General features: G+C 44.9%; 1 protein-coding gene across 1 annotated transcript; it reads left to right on the top strand.

The window, feature by feature from the left end:
* The first annotated feature begins 5,477 nt into the window (after window positions 1-5,477).
* ARL11 (ARF like GTPase 11) lies at window positions 5,478-7,472 on the top strand. Its single transcript, XM_031047728.2, has one exon. The coding sequence runs from the start codon at window positions 5,813-5,815 to the stop codon at window positions 6,416-6,418; it is 606 nt and encodes a 201-aa protein (XP_030903588.1). The 5' UTR covers window positions 5,478-5,812; the 3' UTR covers window positions 6,419-7,472.
* Window positions 7,473-19,177: the final 11,705 nt, after the last annotated feature.

The following is a 19,177-nucleotide window of genomic DNA, read 5'->3' as shown; positions in this document are numbered from 1 at the left end:
ATAATTTTGTCTCTTTACAGTTCTGCGTCTACACCTGTGGATCAAGTAGGAGACAGAGCTGGGGGAGGATCCAGGAAAGGGAAGATTGGAGACTAGCCCTCCCAAGAGAGCTCTTTTGCTACACAAAGTTGTTAGCAGGAAATGCCTTCTGCTTTTCTCAAGATTTCCTTATTTTCCTGACTGTGTACAGGGTCAGGAGGCAGCTGGGGTTTGCAGCAGGAGGGGAACTGATCAGTCTGAAACATAAAGCAAGTGGGCAGAGACCACTGGAAGTATCAGGGCTGGTCAGATTAGGAGGAAGCTGTTTAAAGAAGAAATTATGATTTAAAAAAGGGAAAAGAAAAATCAAGTTCACTACCCAGGAATCAAGTGTGGATGGATCCCTCTGAGAGGGAGTCAGTGATGCTGAAGAAATTCTGCCCTGGAATATGAAGCAAGGAAAGCACAGCAGTAGGTCTGGGGCAAAAAGAGATGTTCCCTGCTAAGTTCCTGCTTGCTGTGCTCTTGAGTGACCTTAGCTGGCATCAGCAAGGCACTGCTGAATTGGCTGTGCAAATTCTGGAGCAACAGAAAGAGAAGGCATAAATTAGGAGGTATGTTGAAAAGTGTCATCAGAGCCTCCATGGGAAGCCCTAGAAGAGCCAGAATGGGAACATACACAGTGCTTATTTTCAGCTTGTGTTTGTAGCTCCACAGAGGAATCATCGATCAAGAACAACTGACTTTCCTGACAGGACTAAGGAGTGGTGTGAAGGTGGAACTGTGTAAACAGAACTTTGATCCTATTTAGTACCTGTAGAACAGACCTGCTTAGTTATGATACACAAGAAACCGGGTTGTTCTAGCAAGTCCTGGAACACAAACCCCCAGTCAGGTTTTTATCCATGTGGGTTTAAGTTTCTTGTTTATTAATTACCACTAATGAGTTTTTACTGTGTGGAGTAGGTCCTTAAACAGTGGTTGTTGGCAGTTTATACCATGCCTGAACTTTGCAATTGGCTGAAACAGCTAAAAAAATTGCTCTATATGGAGCAGAAGTAATTTTATAATCTCTCAAATAACTTGTTTAAGTTCTTTTTCTTCCAGTTTGGTTTTGTAAAAGCCAATAATAACAAAAAGCAACCATCCCCCAACCATTTTTTCTTGAAGGAAAGGGATATGAAACCTTATATCCGTCTTGGAAAAGTTATGACAAACTGGAAATGTTATGAAAGCATTAAATACGCCAACTAGACAAAACCATGATATTCAGAGACAAGTTTTGTGGCATGAAAGGAACTATTGCTAAAGACAGCATACAGACAATGTGTGTAACTCTTGCTGACTTTGGTGGGTCAGCTCAGATGCTGATCCCTCTCTGTTACATTGATAGTCTCAGCTAGCATCTCCCTTGGTAACAGTAGCAGGTGACTTTGATGTGCTTTTCTCAAGTGACCAAACTGGGAACAGTGGAGATTGAAAATGGACAATAGCACAGCATGGAATTACACCCCAAACCTTAATGCAACTTAAATCAGTAGTTTAATTCCTAACTATCCATTGTCCAGACTGGGTATCACAAAGGTGTGTGTAGTCATAGGTAAATTCAAGTTTAGGAGGATTTATAATCTTGTCAGTTGTAGATTAAAAGCTCTGTTCTGTATCTGCAGCTCTGTAAGTGACAACAATGAAGAGTCATGATGGCAACTGTCAGTGACCCGTTAAAGGATATTGGAAGAAGAACATTATTCAAAGTGTTTCTCTCCTCATTCAGCCTAATTTTTTCCACCAGTTGATTAACTGTTTTTTACTCAAACTGCAGAGCCCTAGGGTATGGTGCCAGCTAAATCTGGTATATAAACTATCTGGAGCTAAATGGAACTGGCATCTTAATTCCAACTCTGTTCTGCAGTCCTCACCATCAACTTTCTGTGGATGTGTAAGAACAGGTACACAAACTACACAAACAGCTGTTGTTCACCAAAACTTCTTTCAAAGTGATACTGCTGTGAAACGGTGCCAAAGGCCTCAGGGCTCTAAGTTCTCCCCTAATCAAAACAGGAACTCTGACACCTGCCGTTTGGCAGGAGCTGATTCCACTGATAGTTTCTCCATTGCGAAATGTGTGGGATAACATTGACACTCTGTGGCCAGCCAGATAAAATGCAATCTCTGGATTTTCGCAGGTGTTTTTTGCTTTCATCCATTTCACCACCTAGTAAAAATCAGTTTGTAGCTTTCATTCTTGTTCATAATTTCCAGTACTTTTTCAATTACTTTCCTTTATTGTTATAAAAATGTCCTAAACATGTAAGCTAAGATAAAAACTAGAACCAAATGATAAAGCAAAACTTTGCATCCAGAACCCTTGAGTCTGAGGAGCGCTCAGTGAGACTCCACTGTTGTTTTGGAACTTAGCAAGTTGTAGGAAGTGCATTTTCAGGTCCGTGCTTACATCACTGTCATTTTAATCACAATTTTTTTTTTCCTGTGGAACTGGAATGAAGGAAGGCCCCTTAAGGGGAGCTGGATTTGTATATTGCAGTTTCCTCCAGTCTAATCTGGAGAGGGGAGCTTAGTCAGTGTACCTCCAAGCTATAATTTTTACTTCCCATAGAAGTAACAGATATTACCTGGGTTATACATAGTGCAGGTAGGCAGTATGGTTAAGCACCATTCAGTAGTTCCTGTAGGTGTTCTTCTTGATTGCAACTGAAGGAATAGTAAAAGAAAATGAAAAAAAATAGTCGTTGGTTCATAGCTTTTCCATTCAACAGGTGGAGGAGCAAATACTAAGATACATGAGAGGATGGTTCTGGCACACATAACACTGACACTTTTGTAGATGTACCCATTTTTTGCTCTTATTTTGCTTTTCAACTAGAAACATTAAGAATAATGGTAGAACTGTAATTAAGGGTGTTTCAAGATAGTCAGAGCTGTATCTTTACTAGTTTCTAATGTGAAAATAGCATGTATGCAGTATTTAGCATAGTTCCAACCTCCCTGCCATGGGCAGAGACACCTCCCACTACACCAGGTTGTTCAGAGCCCCGTCCTACCTGATCTTGAACACTGCCAGGGATGGGGCAGCCACAGCTTCTCTGGGCAACCTCTGCCAGTGTCTCACCATCTTCATAATAAAAAATGTCTTCTTTATATCCAGTAGAAACTTCTTTCAGTTTAAAGTCTCTTCCTTTCTCCTGTCTGTGCCTCTGGTGTGTGAGCAAAGTGTTTTGACAATGAATGTAGTGATCAAGACAAAATTCCAGTTACTGGAATAAGTAGGGCATGGGGAGGAGGAGGATTCAGTACTAGTCCTGGTTATTGCTCTTTGTGATGAATATCTAGGGTACAGGGAGATGCATGCCTAGTAAACAGCAAACAAATGCATTAACTGTAATTCTATGAAACTGTGAACGCTAGTGACCACTGGCTTTGCTCCTTTGAATTCAGAGACATGAAACACGAGGCAAGAATATTAGTTCCACCCATGTAAAACATAGCTAGGGTAGGGGCTGTCCTCATCTCTGAACACAGTTTCTGAATTATTTAGCATATGATCTTTCTGCTCCAGCAACAGACTCACTCAGAGATCATCTTGGCTGCTTTTACTTTCTTTTCTTTTATTCTTCCTTAAACAGACTTGCAATTGCTCCTATGTATTATTTACTGGAAGTACTATACTTTTATAACATAGCTGTGGGTAGAGCAGAGTCTGTAGGCACAATTTGCACCTGATATTTGGGATAATTGGCAGGAAAAAAGAAAATAGGCTGCAATTCAACACATAGAGTATGAGAATGTAAAAAAACCCAAAGACTGTAGAGTTGCCTCTGTTTTCCCATTAATTTCTCTATTCTATGCCATAGAAAACCCAAAAGCAAACTTCAGTAAAACTGTACCCTGGTTGCAATCTTTATTCTGTCTTTATTTCTTCTTTTTATTTTTTATCTTTTTTACAGAAGCAGCCTGCTTCTGTAGCCTGTTAGAGAGAGACGCAATAAAGACTCCATCACATCATATTTCAAATAATTATTCATCAGATGGTAGAATCTCCAACCTTGCTTCCTGTATCTATGTTTCAGTTTACTTGAAAGAAATTATAGTCAGGTCAGGTGTAACACTGGTTACACAGCCACCTGTCAAGCCTCAGAGAAGATGAGAAGTACCAAAGGCAGGAGAAACATGAAAAGACCAAGTGACAATTCACTTGACCTGTTGATACATAAAAAGTACCATGTTGACCTTATAGTACAATGCAGTATGGGCGGGCAGGTTTTCCCAAAATGAAGAACAAGCAGATTAAGGAGCCAGACACCAATGTAACTTCTTGTAAAAAATGAAGAACATGTACAGGTGGGTAACCCTTGAGCAGAAGAACACACTTCAGGATATACAAGGAGTCCTCTGAAGGGCTAGGATGTGCTACACACTGCAGTTGTCTTTTTTTTACTCCCATTTAGAGAGTCTCCTGCCCTTTTTGCACTTAATAGACTGGTTTTAGAAAAGATCACACACAAAAGAACAGTGCATGATCACATGCATGGTGGTGCATTTATGCTGTTAGCTTACTTTGCAACAACTGCTGTAAATAAACATCAGCTTTTGAACTAACTGAAAGCCTGACAATGGTAACGTAAGTGATGTGGGTGATGGGATCAAATGAACCCTGATGAAGTTTGCCAGTGATCACAAGGCCATGTTGGATGGGGCTTTGAGCAACCTGGTGTAGTGGAGGTGTCTCTGCCTGTGGCAGAGGGGTTCAAACTACATGAGCTTTAAGTTCCCTTTCAACCGAATCCATGAGGCCCTTTCAAAGGTAGCTGGAGAACAGCTCTGTGTTAACACTGTGACATGAGATCTGCAGCTGCTTTCAGCTCTGCATGACTCTGAGCAGCCTTTTAGGCACAAACCCCAACCAATAAAGAAGGTAAATACAAGTTTTGCTGGGACTCTGCCTGGTGCTGCTCTTGCAGAAATGACTCTGGGAGCTGTTTCAGCAGCACATTTTTGCTTCTGGTGTGTAAAGTTCAAGTGTGCTGCCTTGTTAAAACATTTTCCCTTCTTCTAAAGAATTCTTTTATCCCTCTTTTTTTTCTGACTTTTTTTTCACTTTTGGAAGTTAAAATGTAGTAAATACCTTGCAGATTTTCGCCTCAGGGAAGGCATTTTACTTGTTGTATTTCAGTGAGATGTTAAAAAACATGCTTGTGTGCATGTTTCAAATTGCTGTCATTTCTCTCTGCACAAGTAGCAAAAGCTGATCCTGCAGAGGCTGATATTGTACTTTTTAACATGAGACTGGCAGAAAAATGGTCAGTTCTCTTGTTGCTCATGTGTAAATCCACACCCTTAAGCTGTGATTCAGCAAATTCCCAGAGTAACACTGGTTTGAAATCCGGGTTCCTCCTTGTCTTGTCCTGCCGGGGGTGGATTTCCTCTTGAGAAGCCAATGAACAAAAGCTTGTTTATTTCTGGACGTGGTGAAAGGGAAACTTGCTCCACTTCTTCCTGCAGAGTGCTAGCTCTCTTTTGCATTGATCAGGTCATGAATCAAAATGGAAGTGAGCAGCAGCAGAGTTGGGGTATAAAATTTGTTTCAAATGGTGTTCCCTGGCTCTGTTCCACACTTCATAAATAATAACTCTCACCTCATTTTGGCTACGAAGACAAGCAAAAGCAAGCTGCCGGTGTCTTTCTTCAGCAAACCTAAGTGCTCTCTCAGAGAGGCAGGACTGAGCGCTCTCTTATTAACTGACATTATCAAGGAAACGCACTTGCTTTCTTCTTTTGGCTGCGATTTTTGTGCCACAGTTGCGGCAGCATCTTGATGGGGAAGCTGATCTCCAAAGACCGGCGCAAAAGAGATGCTCGAGTTGTCATGCTGGGGCTTGACTTGGCTGGCAAGTCCACCCTTCTGTACAAACTCAAGAGCGGTCAGGCTGTGGAGACCTGCCCAACGGTTGGCTTCAACGTGGAGTCTCTGCAGACACCCTGTGGTGTATCCTTCACCCTCTGGGACATCGGCGGACAAGGCAGCCTGCGGCCAAGCTGGCCTGACTACCTAGAGGACACCGACACCCTCATCTTCGTGCTTGACAGCACAGACACAGCGCGACTGCCTGAGGCGGCGGCAGCGCTGGAGGATGCCCTGAGCCACCCCGGCATGGCTGGCATCCCCATCCTCCTGCTGGCCAACAAGCAGGACATGCCGGGAGCACTGGCTCCAGCCGAGCTGGGGGAGAAGCTGTGCTGGGGGCAGCTGGCCAGGCACCGCTGGGTGCTCCGGGGATGCAGTGCCCACACGGGGCAGGGCCTGCAGGAAGTCCTGGCCATCCTGGGATTGCTGCTGCGGGGCCTGGAGCAGAGCTTCCCATCCCAAGAGCAGCCCTTCACAGGGCTGGTGGGGAGCAGGCAAGCTCTAGAGCAAACCTGAACCTCGGGACCATCTTTCCCACTCATGGAGGATCCCAGCCTCTGGGTACCCCCTAACCTGAGCAGATCTGCAGCTGGCACACACCATGGAATGCCCAGCCACTCACCACTGAAACCCACCAAGATGACCTCCGAGCAAAACTCCCATCATGGAGCATTCTTGGCCCCATCTCTTGGACTCTCATCGCCAGCTGCAGTTTGTCTGCTTTTGCCAAGCTCTGTTCATCCATTGTGTGCAGTGCTTCAGCAGGGATGCTTTTTGTCAGATCAATATAAACTATAACAGAGATGTGCACAACAGACAGAAGAGGTTTTATTCTTTCTGTGGCTCCCAGCCCAGATGCAGATATCCTGATGGGGTGAACCCCACAGGGGGGTGTTTGAATGTGTCCCACGCTGCTTCTGTCTCAGCTTGAATCACATATTCATTGGCTGGAAAAGCAAACAGCCTCTAAAAGAAATGGCTAAATGGGAGCAGCAGAAGTGCAGGACTTGAAATGTCTAACAGCTAATTGATGTTAGTGCAGCATCTGCAGGTATGAACTTCAAGCCATGGAAGCAAGTAAGGATTTGATGGTGTAATGAGGTTTGAGGATGTGTATATAATTTCTGCATTTCTTGTTCTGGGTCTTTCTTGTCTACTCACTGCTTTTATCCAAACTGATTTAATGAAAATTGTACCTCATCTTCCTTGTACTTTATATAAATATGAATAAATTAAACCTGACTTCTAGATGTTGGAAACACATCTGCATGGCCACTCAACCTCTAAATATCCTCATGGTGGTCTGAACAGCCAAGATGAAATCCCATCTCTCAGACTTTTTGAAACTGGACAAGACCACTCTACATGCAACGACTGGTAGCCATGGACACTTATGGGCACAGGCAGGTTGGCAACCAAAGGGACCTCCACACTCAACTGCATCAGGGTAGCTGAAATGCCCTTGGCAGCTCACAGTGGGGCTGGGTGGGTCCCTTATTGCAGTAGTGGTCTTTGTCCAACCCTGCTCAGTCTACACAGAATATGTGCCTGAGGGTTCCCTGTACACAAAATGCTGGTTTTCATTTTTAAATTAAGAAATGTCATAGCATTCCCTACTTCATTATGAAATGTATGGATGTATGGAAGGGGTGGGGGGAAAGGGGAGAAAGGACACAACATTTCCAGGCAGCAGAAGTCATCTGTGTTCAAGGAAGAATATATTCAACCTAGAAACACCAAGGAGAAATACACAACAAAATCTTCTGCTCATACCAGAGCATTTTACAGTTGTTAATGAGTTAATCACCCAGCTGTTACTGGTGCTGTTATTAGCCTCATTTCATAGAAGGCAGCAGCTGGAATAGAGAGCTTAAATGGTCATGAAGAAATAGAATCTGACATTTACAGGAAGATCTCAATAAAAGCAATCCTTCCCAATGGAAAAAGTCTTTTTTTTTTAGCTATGTTAACGTAGAACTGGTATATGCTATAAAATCTGTAAAATAGTGCTCCTGTGTTGATCTGGGCAAAGTGATCATGGTTATGAGTATACTTAGCACTGAATCGTATAATTCATTATATGACAAACCTGTGTGCATGGGAAGGACAAAATCACGTCTATAATCTTTGCAGTTAATGTCAGCAGGTTGATCTGCCTTTGGCTTGTTGTAGGTGCTCTTGTTTGTTTGTAACACACAAGTCTCCGATGCACATGTTGATATTTGGCCGTCAGGGCCAGATCAAGCAGTTTTTGTGAGGCAAACCAAGTGGTAATACCTATACAGAGATGAACAAACTCAGGTCATCTGTGCAGCCTGGTTGCTGGTACATGAAAAAGTCACATCTTCTCAGTGGCACATCTGGCTATTTTGAACACCAGTCCCAGAGGCACAAGCCAAAATACTCTTGTGTTGCATTGCCATGCCAGAAAGAATTCTCCTTACTGAATTCATGGTGTTTTGGTCTTGTGTCTCACTGGTACAAGGCAGAGTATTGTGAATTAGCATGGGGGATCAGCAATAGTTTAAACTCAGACTGAGGAGCTGTCCCAATGAGGTTTTACTCTTGATGTTTGACCATTTGACTCTACAGGACTGTCTGATGGTGATTTAAAAAGGCACTGAAGCCTCCCCATTACACCGTGAGTGTTTTTTAAGCTCTTTAAAGAGAAAAAAAAAAAAGGCCCTTCTGGCAGCAAAGACAGGTAACCACCAGTCTTTGATAGACACCACAAGTTAAAAGTCAAAATAACAAGGTAGGAGGTGGGGAAGAAGGGGTTGTTCTTGGCACTGGAACCCTGAATGCCTGAAACTGATGAAGCAACATCCTGGTTACTGAAAATGTTCACTTCCCCTGAAACAGTCATTTGGCAAAATACGCCATCTCATGGGGCATCATGTGATTTACTGTCCTTGTTTTCTGGAATGAGGCTTTTCTAGGCACCCAGTCTCATTACTCAGTTCATTTATGCCATTGTTGGAGACTGTCAAAACAATGATGGGTCATAATATCTGAAACAGCAAAGCAGAGTTTACTTCTGATTATTTTCTTTTTTCTCCTGCATTGAAAACGTGTTAGAACAAGTCCATCAATGAGCCCTGCACTGCTCTAATCAACAGCCTGTGGGACGCTCTGCAGCAGCACTTAAATGCTTCGGTGTCAAAACCTGGTTCAAAGGGAGCAGCACGGAGATTTGCAGGAAGAAGCCAGCTCTGGGGAGGGATGTTTGTTACCTCTTTTTCCTGGTAATTCTGCAGGAGAATCTCTGCCACACAGAGCAGTATTAATCCCTTAAACATCTGTGCTTACAGACTCCAGCCAGGAGGGCACCTTTAGACTTACAGTCTCCATCCTCCATCTGATAGATATCGCAGCCTCTGCGCCGTTTTCCAGAATAACACAGTTTCTCTCTTAGTAGCAGGAAAAGAAAAATCCTTCAGACACTTCCTTGTTTAAGGTTCCTCACAAATTTGAAGCATGCTTTGGGTTATTTGCCCCAGAGCCCACTCTGCTTGCTCAGGATCATCCTTCAGTGGCTTTTCTGGATGCTAACTCCATCCACTTGCTATCCCTGGTGTTGGCTGTTTCAAAGCCAAAGGGAGACCTTTAGAAAAGCAGCCTGCTTCTTTTTTATTTCCTTCTATTTTTCCTTCTGTTTTTTGTTCCTTTCACCCCACCACCCCAGCAACAAGTATTTGCTTAGGAATAGTTTCATTGCTGTTCCCCCCCCCCCCCCCTTGTTGTAACTGGCATCCCACCTCCAGACTCTGCTAGCAGCTTCCTACAGCTGCATCACCTCTCTTTAACACTAAAAAACTGACCAGCTCCATTAATGTGGTCTGCTTTTCTGTGATCATGAACTTGGTGGCTATGAGCTAAATGTATTGGCAAAAGTGGCAAGCTCCTAAGATAGCAAGGTTTGGAAAAAACATCTGGTCTAAAACCCTACTTAAATCAGGTTACCCAATGCCTGGTGCAGTAGTCTTGAATGTCTCCAAGGACAGAGGTTCAACAGCCCAACACTTTTAGAGGCACTCTGGTATGTATTAACCTTTACAGTAACATAACTGGAATACATAACCGCATTACTCTTCCCAGCCACCACTTCAATGAGAAGAGCCGTACTGGAAGGTATCTGCCTTTGGAGCTCTCAGAGCAGTCTCCATTGTCCAGGCCCATCAGCTCCTCTAGTCCTGGGACCTCCCATCCCTTCTTTATGTTGTGGGTATCACTGCAGTGGGAGCTGCCTCTGTGACCTGCTGCCTCTTCGAAGGGAAACTGAGACACTTCAGCTCTCTTTCACACTGTTTATGGAATCATACAATCCCAGACTGGTTTGGGTTGGAAGACATCTTAAAGCTCATCCAGTTCTCAATGCCCTGCAATGGGCAGAGACACCTTCCACTAGACCAGGTTGCTCCAAGCCCTGTCCAACCCAGCCTTGAACACTGCCAGGAACAGGGCAGCCACAGCTTCTCCTATGAAAGAGCATAGCTAATCATTCACTGATTTACTAGCCTTTCTGAGGAGCTGCTTTTCAGAGCAGCTTCAGCAAACCCTCTTCGTGACTATAAACCCAGCACAGATTTCTGTTTGAGTTTTTGACAAGAAGTTTTCCATTTGCTCCCAGAGAGAAGGAGGCAGCGAGCTGGAAAAAAACAACAGAACAGCAACCAGTGTTAAAACCAGCACGGGAAGGACAATTCACCTTTTCCCCTTCCCTTCACCGGTACAGGAAGGATGATTCACCTTTCCCGGCCTCTTCACAGCTTCCATATTTCAGCTTCTATGACACAAAACGGTTTCTATTTGCATGTGAGCTGATTTCTGCTCTTGGCACCATTTCTGTGTTGGTGGATGGACCTACCTGCCACCTGACCTGCAGTTACTGATGGAGCTTCTCTGATGGGTTTCACCATGGTCTTGCCGAGGGGTCTGAGGTCAGAGGGGAACCACGTGATGCCACAGCTGCAGGGTGAGGGCACGAATGGGTGACAGTGAGCTCTTTAAAGAGGGACCAGGAAGTGAGAGTGAGCTGTGACCTGCTGTAATGCTGGGAAAAGAGTGTTCGGGCAGCAGCCAGGGACCTGGGAAACAGCTGGGGAGGAAAGGACAATAAGAACTTACAGAAAAAAACCTAAGAAGTGCTCTCTCTTCTAACACAACATGAAAAAAGATGGAAAATACAAACCTTTAGCTAGGGGTCAGGCTGTACCATGCAGTGGAATGTTTAAATTATCGCTCCAGTGCACCTAACAACTGTAAATTAATTTCCTCCTCTCAGAGCAACCCTGAAATACCACCTATAAAGGTTCACCACATGTAACTCACTAAGAAAAAACAAGGAGCAAAGCCATGTGTGACACCACATCTTAAATAACAATATTACTGTTGTCAAACAGTATTAAAAACCAGTCATGTCATTATGACTATGACAAATGATGAGCTGTTTGAGACACTGCACCCTTCCAAAGGTTAATTAGCCAGCCTTCATCTAAGCTTTCCAACACTTGATTTTCTCATGGTGCACTTGCTTGACTTACCCTCCTGTGGTATTTGTAAAACACCAGGTAAAGGCTGATGTCTGGGCAAGGACTTCAGCGTGCATGCATGGCTGGGAGCTGTCATCCCCCCACTTCATACTTCATACAAAAGGGAACAAGAAAGCTAAATCAGCCAACTGCTGTGAAAGGTGATGCCAGCCTGGGGTTCATTGGAGCTGGATGATCTTTAAGGTCCAGCTAACCCAAACCATCCTGTGATTCCATGGTATCAGCCTAAATTTAACAGAAGAAAGATTTGGCCCTTAAAGATAGGAGAGAAATTTGAAAATGTGAATCCTACAGGTTTAGAAATGAAAGTTTGTTAAACTCTATGATTCTTCTTGATGGAACCGGGGGACTGCTTCTCATGTGTTCCTCAGAGCCCTTCAGCCTATCAGTTTTTGGCTGTTAACCTCAACCCCAATCACCTAAACAAGGAGAAACACTGTAAGCATTGAAGTGTTAAAACTGAGGACTTGGGGGTCTTTTCTTCTCCCCTCTCAGAAGCCATCAAAAGAACTAGTTGCTGAACTGCATCAATGTCAATGCTCCTTCTGAGCGAAGTTTGTGTGAGAGCTGAACATGGCAGCAGAGAGGCAAGAGCTCCTTGCTGGGCAGGTTTCACTGCCAGCAGCATTGGGCTGACCTCCCAGGTCTGGCTATTCACCTGTTACACCCGAGAAACTGAGTGTGTGCATAACTTCCTCCTGGTTTACTCAGAGTGTGGTTGCTTGGAGCTGTGAAGTGGGTGGCTGCATGGAGCACTGATCATTTCTGTTTCTGGGAAGATCTTTGTCCTCAAGCTACAGTGTGGAACATGTACTGCTGCATTGGCTGCAGCTTATTGCCATGCACTGTATGTGCTGGGTTCAGTTGCTGAATAGAGATGTGCAATGTTGGGAATGTATAATGCTAGTTACACTAAGTATAAATAAACCTAAATCCAGACAGGACATGATGAAACCAAACAGTCTGACACCAACTTCCTCGTTTTCTTGAGTCAGTAGTGGATGACTTGAATGAGGCAGCCTGGTTTGAGTATAGCTTTAGTTTTGCAGCTGAAACTTCCTGCACAGCCATTGGTTTATAGGGTCTGGAGGGGCTGCTTGGCTGGGTTTTTTTTTTTACAGATGTGTTATTTGCATTGCTGCTTCACTTTTTTTTCCCATTTTAAAAGGTCAACATGACTTTTGGTGCAGGACTTGTACCAGCAGCATGCCTACAATGTGCTGACATGAAATACACAGTGAGTATGTTCTCAAAACCTCCTTCCTTGTGCCTGTTTTCTTTCCTGGGGGACATCACTTTCCAGAAAATGGCAAGAAGCTCCATTAAGTTCCAGCACCAAAATGAGTCTGAAATCATTTCTTTAGGATGCATCTCCCATGAGGAAGACGACAGAGGCTGTGTGGCTGGAGCAGGGGTGGCCATGAACTGGCTGGCCGGAGCACCCAATCTCACAAACTGCTGCTCACTGGTGATGAGATCAAAGTGACAGGCAGAAGCAGGGCAAGCCAGAGCCAGCGCTGAGGACACATAGGGCACAGCCTGCCATAAGCCAGTCTGTGGCATTTTTGACTTCTCCCTCTGGCCAAGGCCCTGATCTTTCCTGGAGAGTTAAGACTCTAAGGTCCTGTTCTCCAACAATTTTCCTACATTAGTGTTTTCATGTCCGCAGCAGCATATGAGCTCCCATGCAGTGATAGGGGTGGCTAATGGGATCTTCAGCTCTGCAAGGGAGGGAACAATAAGGTCATTTGTTACTTCTGCTGATGGTGCCGGGGGAATAAACGGCAATCTGAGGGATTTTTTTTTACTGTGGGATGAAGATAGAGTGCAGAAAAGAACAACAAAAACATTGAGACTGTTTTCTATATTGAAGACAGAGCAGCATCTGCTAGAAGGCAGTCACAAGTGCTTCTTCCAGGGTGAAGATTCAGGAGAATAAAGGTCTCTCTAAGGGGGAAAGCTGAGAAGGAAACAAGGGACTGAAACAGCGCCCTTCTGCCAGGCTGTGGTGCCTGTATTGCCCAAAGCCCTACTGTTGCCTGCAGCCATCTCCACCAGTTCGTGTCCCCAGTCCTCCCAGTCATTCCCATGCACAGTCTTTGAAGAGATACTTTTCCTCAGGGGCACAGTGGATGTTGTCCCCATTCCTCCTGGGGCAGCTCTGGTGGCTCGGGACCACTTTCCTGCTCTTCTCTGCTGAGCTTCCCTTGCTTTGCTGGTGACGGGTCCATCCCATCTTGCACAAATAATGGGGCATCCTTGGGAATGCTCTATCATATTTTGCCTTGGTATTGACCTTCCCCCCAGGAAGAGGGGAAAGCTACTTTTGAATGGCTTCTTTGCCACGGTCTTCACTGGCAAAGGCTCTGACCGCAGCACCCGAGACTTGGAAGGCGGACGCAGGGACAGTGAGAATGAAGACCTAAGGCCCATTGTAGGAGAGAATCTGGTTTGAGACCATCTCAAGAACCTGAATGTACACAAGTCCATGGGCCCTGATGAAATCCATCCGCGGGTCCTGAAGGAGCTGGCGAATGAAGTTGCAAAGCCACTGGCCATCATATTTGAAAAATCATGGCAGTCAGGTGAAGTTCCTGATGACTGGAAACAGGGAAATATAACCTCCATTTTCAAGAAGGGGAAAATGGATGACCCGGGGAATTACAGACCAGTCAGTCTCACCTCTGTGCCTGGCAAAATCCTGGAGCAGATTCTCTTGGAAGGCATGCCAGGGCACATGAAAAACAAGGTGCTTGGTGACAGACAGCATGGCTTTACTAGGGGAAAATCCTGCCTGACCAATTTGGTGGCCTTCTATGATGGGGCTACAAAAGTGATGGACAGGGGTGGAGCAGTTGACGTCATCTACCTGGACTTGTGCAAAGTGTTTGACACTGTCCCACACAACATCCTTGTCTCTAAATTGGAGAGACATCCATTTGATAGGTGGACCACTCTGTGGATAAAGAGCTGGCTGGATGGTTGCACTCAAAGAGTTGTGATCAGGAGACCAGTAACGAGTAGTGTCCCTCAGGGATCAGTGTTGGGACCGGTCTTGTTTAATATCTTTGTCAGTGACATGGAGAGTGGGATTGAGTGCACCCTCAGCAAGTTTGCCGATGACACCAAGCTGTGTGGTTCTGTTGATACGCTGGAGGGAAGGAATGCCATCCAGAGGGACCTTGACACGCTTGTGAGGTGGGCTGATGCCAGCCTCTTGAAGTTTAACCATGCCAAGTGCAAGGTCCTACACCTGGGTCAGAGCAATCCCAGGCACAGCTACAGGTTGGGCAGAGAAGAGATTCAGAGCAGCCCTGCAGAGAAGGACTTGGGGGTGCTGGTCAATGAGAAAATGAACATGAGCCAGCTTCAGTGTGCACTCACAGCCCAGAAAGCCAACTGTATCCTGGGCTGCATCAAAAGGAGCGTGACCAGCAGGTCAAAGGAGATGATCCTGCCCCTCTACTCTGCTCTTGTGAGACCTCACTTGGAGTACTGTGTGCAGTTCTGGTGCCCTCAACATAAAAAGGACATGGAACTGTTGGAACAAGTCCAGAGGAGGCCTATGAGGATGCTCAGGGGACTGGAGCACCTCCTGTATGAAGACAGGCTGAGAAAGTTGGGGCTGTTCAGCCTGGAGAAGACTGCGTGGAGACCTCATAGCAGCCTTCCAGTATCTGAAGGGACCTACAGGGATGCTGGTGAGGGACTATTCATTAGGGACTGTAGTGATAGGACAAGGGGTAACGGGTTGAAACTTAAACAGCAGAAGTTTAGACTGGATATAAGGAAGAAATTCTTTCCTGTGAGGGTGGTGAGGTACTGGAATGGGTTGCCCAGGGAAGTTGTGAATGCTCCATCCCTGGCAGTGTTCAAGACCAGGTTGGATGAAGCCTTGGGTGATATGGTTTAGTGTGAGGTGTCCCTGCCCATGGCAGGGGGATTGGAACTAGATGATCTTAAGGTCCTTTCCAACCCTAACTATTCTATGATTCTATGCAGGTACTTTACAGCTGGTGCAGTGCTGGACTCCTGCTCCAGCCCCATACTAACCCAAACCTCTGGAACTCCTGCCTGTGTTGGGGGATGGACTTTTAGCATTGGTCTTCATTTACACTATTACCAAAGAAAATGACTACTGTTAAGTACTGTCAAAAGCCAGAAAATGATGAGGAGCAAAGTGTGTGTCTTTATGAGGAGAACAGACCCTCCCCTGATCCTATGTCCCTGGAAAATGAGGGCCCCAGCTATGCTCTCAGCTGATATTTTTCTTCCTGAGAAACCCCTAGTTTGTTCTTTCCAAGTCTTTTCCCTCCATTTTCAAACCTCACATGGGCCTGTGTGAGCTTGTCCTCCCACTGCAGAACCCAGTGGTTTGGTTAAGCAGTACATTTTGCGCCTACTTCCAAGGCAAAGCAGAGCATTACTGCAGAGCCGCCAATTGCCAAGTGGTTTTTGCCTGTGTAAGTGGTTGTGGCCTATTGAAAACAGCCACACTGCCACATCCAAATGTGGTTAGCCAGCACAGGCAAAAAAAATAAGTAATGAAAATCCAGGGCCTAAGGGGAAATGTAAGAACAGTTCATCTGCTCTAGGAGCGACTGTTCCTCACAGCAACCAGTAGACAGGACATTGATGCTGCCAGACTGATTTAAAGCATTAGAGCTTTGGAGGTGACAGGTGTCAGACTGGGTTGGAGCAGAGATTTATGCTTCTGGTCCAACCACAGAGAGGCAGACAAGGATGCAGGCAGAGGAGAACTTGCCTGTCAGGTCTGGAGGGACACCTTCCAGTAGACCAGGTTGCTCCCAGCCCCATCCAACCTGGCCTTGAACACTGCCAGGGATGGGGCAGCCACAGCTTCTGTGGGTAACCTGTGCCAGTGCCTCACCACCCCTGTAGTGAAGATTTTTTTCCTAATATCTGACCTAAACCTACCCTGTTTCAGTCCAAACCCAATACTCCTTGTTCTGTAACTACATGCCCTTATAAGAAGTCCCTCTCCAGCTCTTTTAGTAGACTTCCTTCAGGTATTGGATGACTGTTCTAAGGTCTCTCCAGAGCCATTTCTTGTGACAATCTCCCAATACCTACAGGAGGCCTACAAGAGGTCTAGTAATATACAGAAATATATATATAGGATAAATATATATTTATAAATATGCAACTGCTTCAGTCAGGAAAACTCCTGGAGTATTCTAAGAACTCGGATGTTAACTAAAATACCAAATACAGAAAAAACAGTGACTATTACAAGCAGTGATTTCCCCCTTTCCATCAGTTTTTAATATTTCAAGCCCAGATCTCTGACTGAACCCCCCTATACCACCTCCCTGGACAGCAATAGCCATGCAGAGCTCAGTGCAGACACTTGGCTCTGTGCTGCTGACAGGGAGGTCAGGTTTAAAACCCCAGCAGTCTGATCTACAGGGAGGGCAGGAACATGCCCCTGCTGCAGAAGCAAGATGCCATCTCACTACATACTCCCCTTGGACTCTCAGCAAAGGGTTAAATATTTCAGCACAGAGTGTGAAACGCTGAGATTACAGAGCTGGAAGTGAGTGTTAACTGCTACATGTCCAACCATGTCTGCACATCTTGTAAGTGTTCACAAACGAGCCCTTTGAACAGAAATTGTTCCATGTGAGACGCAGGCAGCAGCTTGCGTTTTAGCAGCAGTTGTGTTTGCTTCCAAACATGCAGAAAAAAGATAGGTTTCTAACCTCTTATTTTTTAATGTTTATTCTAAAGCAGTAAAGGCAACGGCTCAGAGACGTGGAACATGACAGAGATTGAGGGATGCAAAAACCTTTCTTGATGAAGCTACACACTTTTTGGGAATTTTGTATGTATTTTATTTAAACACGAGAATTTGACAAGTCCAAAGACAACTCCTGCCCACATTTCATCCCAAGATTTCCTGCGTGCTGCTGGGCTTACAATGACAAAGCCTGAGACCATGCAAACCATTCCCAGAGAGCTAATGTCAAATACTCTCACAATTACAGGAATGGGGCCTGACCTCACTGCAGCCCTTCCCTTGTGAGCTAAGGTCACCATGGCAAGGAGAACAGAAGGACTTTATCTCTTAGTTTCAGTGTAGGCAGTATCTAGGCTTCAGAGAGCCCTAACAGGATGTAGAAGTACAAAATGCAAGGGAAACCAGCTATAAACTGTATTGAACAGAAAGGAACAGTGACGGGTCTAACCCTAGGGCAAGAGGTACCAGCTTCCCTAAGTATTTCCCTGCACAAACCTAGAACTGAACTTGCTGAAGCCACTGGCAAAATATTTCAATTTCATTCTCCCTTTTCCTGTAGAGAATTCATGTGAGGGATCATGTGTCTTCATGAGGTAGGGTTAAAAACAACACCAAAAGGGGAAATAAACCCACTGCAGATGATCAGCTTGCAAATAACCAAGATGCAGACATGAGCTCCTCATGCTCCATTTCTGCACATTACAAAAATCCAACATCAGTTTTCCTCAGGACTCCATTTAGCAAAGAGGACAGCTAATCCATCCTCCGCATCTTCATGCATCCCTGGCCCTGATTAACGCACATTGAGCAAACTGAAGGCTAATCTCCTCCTCCTGCAGCTCCCTTGCTGTGTCCGGGGTAGAGCCTTCCTACAGGGTGTCTTAATCCTCCATGAAACTTGCCATTTTTCCTGAGCTTGCTTGATGACATTGACCCTATTTTACAGATGAAGGCAGAGAACAGTGGAGACTTTAGACTTCATTTTAAAAACCTAAGAATCATGGGTTTAGTATTCTTAGGTGCAACACACAAGGCTGTAGTGTCCCCAACATATATTTTAAAAACTGAGGTTAAGAAAAGTAACTCCTATGCTCCTTTATAAAACTGATGCTGCTCAAGCAAGCTGTATCATGAATGCATTTAAAAAGGAAGCTGCTGGTGCTTCAACAACAGCAGCTGGACACCTCTGGGTCGAGGCCAGCAGCACAGATCGTATCTGCCTGTTACTGCTTCTGCAGCACAAACCACAATCAGGGCAGTGCAAAGCTGCTCTAGTTTGTAATCCACATCTTAACACGAGGTAGTTTTCCTGAGCAGTCTGAACTAACGCACCACCCAAAGCAGACCTGGGCAGCTCAGGTAATCCCAGCTCAACCCTGCCCGTGCTGCTGTCGGGTTGATGGTGGCAATCATCACAAGTCCCTGCGGCAAAATCTCCCAAGGCTTTGCCTGCTGGAGCCTACAGTTCTCTATTTTTTTCCTTTTTATCCTGAAAAATGCTTTCTAATGGCTTGGCATAATTTTTTGTCCTACATATGCTTGAATAGAAGCATAATTATGACACAAAAGGGAGTACTTTTTACACTGCAAAGTAGAAGGAACACGAGGCAACTAGGCTGCTTTGGCAGAAATAACTGGTTTGAAACACCCTCAGAATCTAGAGGGGGTAACGGTTCAGGTTAGAGTAACAAAACAGGCCTGAACTATCATTCAGTCCACTGATACCTTTAAAAGTTTTTAAACAATACGCCTGTCAGTGGACCTGAGATGTCTCTTCAAGTTCTTTATTCCAAGGTAGTGCCTGTCAAACCATCTAGGTGGATTAACTGGATGACTAACAGGTTGCCAAAGACCACAACCATTCATTTTGCTAACTGAAAGCTGATGGAAAATCGAAGCGATTGAACTGCTTTTGGAAATGAGAGTTGAGTTCTTCTGAAATCTTTATCCTTTATACACCCC

This window comes from Melopsittacus undulatus, chromosome 2 (assembly GCF_012275295.1).
Source record: "Melopsittacus undulatus isolate bMelUnd1 chromosome 2, bMelUnd1.mat.Z, whole genome shotgun sequence".
NCBI classification, from domain to species: domain Eukaryota; kingdom Metazoa; phylum Chordata; class Aves; order Psittaciformes; family Psittaculidae; genus Melopsittacus; species Melopsittacus undulatus.
The sequence above is the reverse complement of the archived record's forward strand: the minus strand, read 5'-3'. Positions and strand labels throughout refer to the sequence as shown.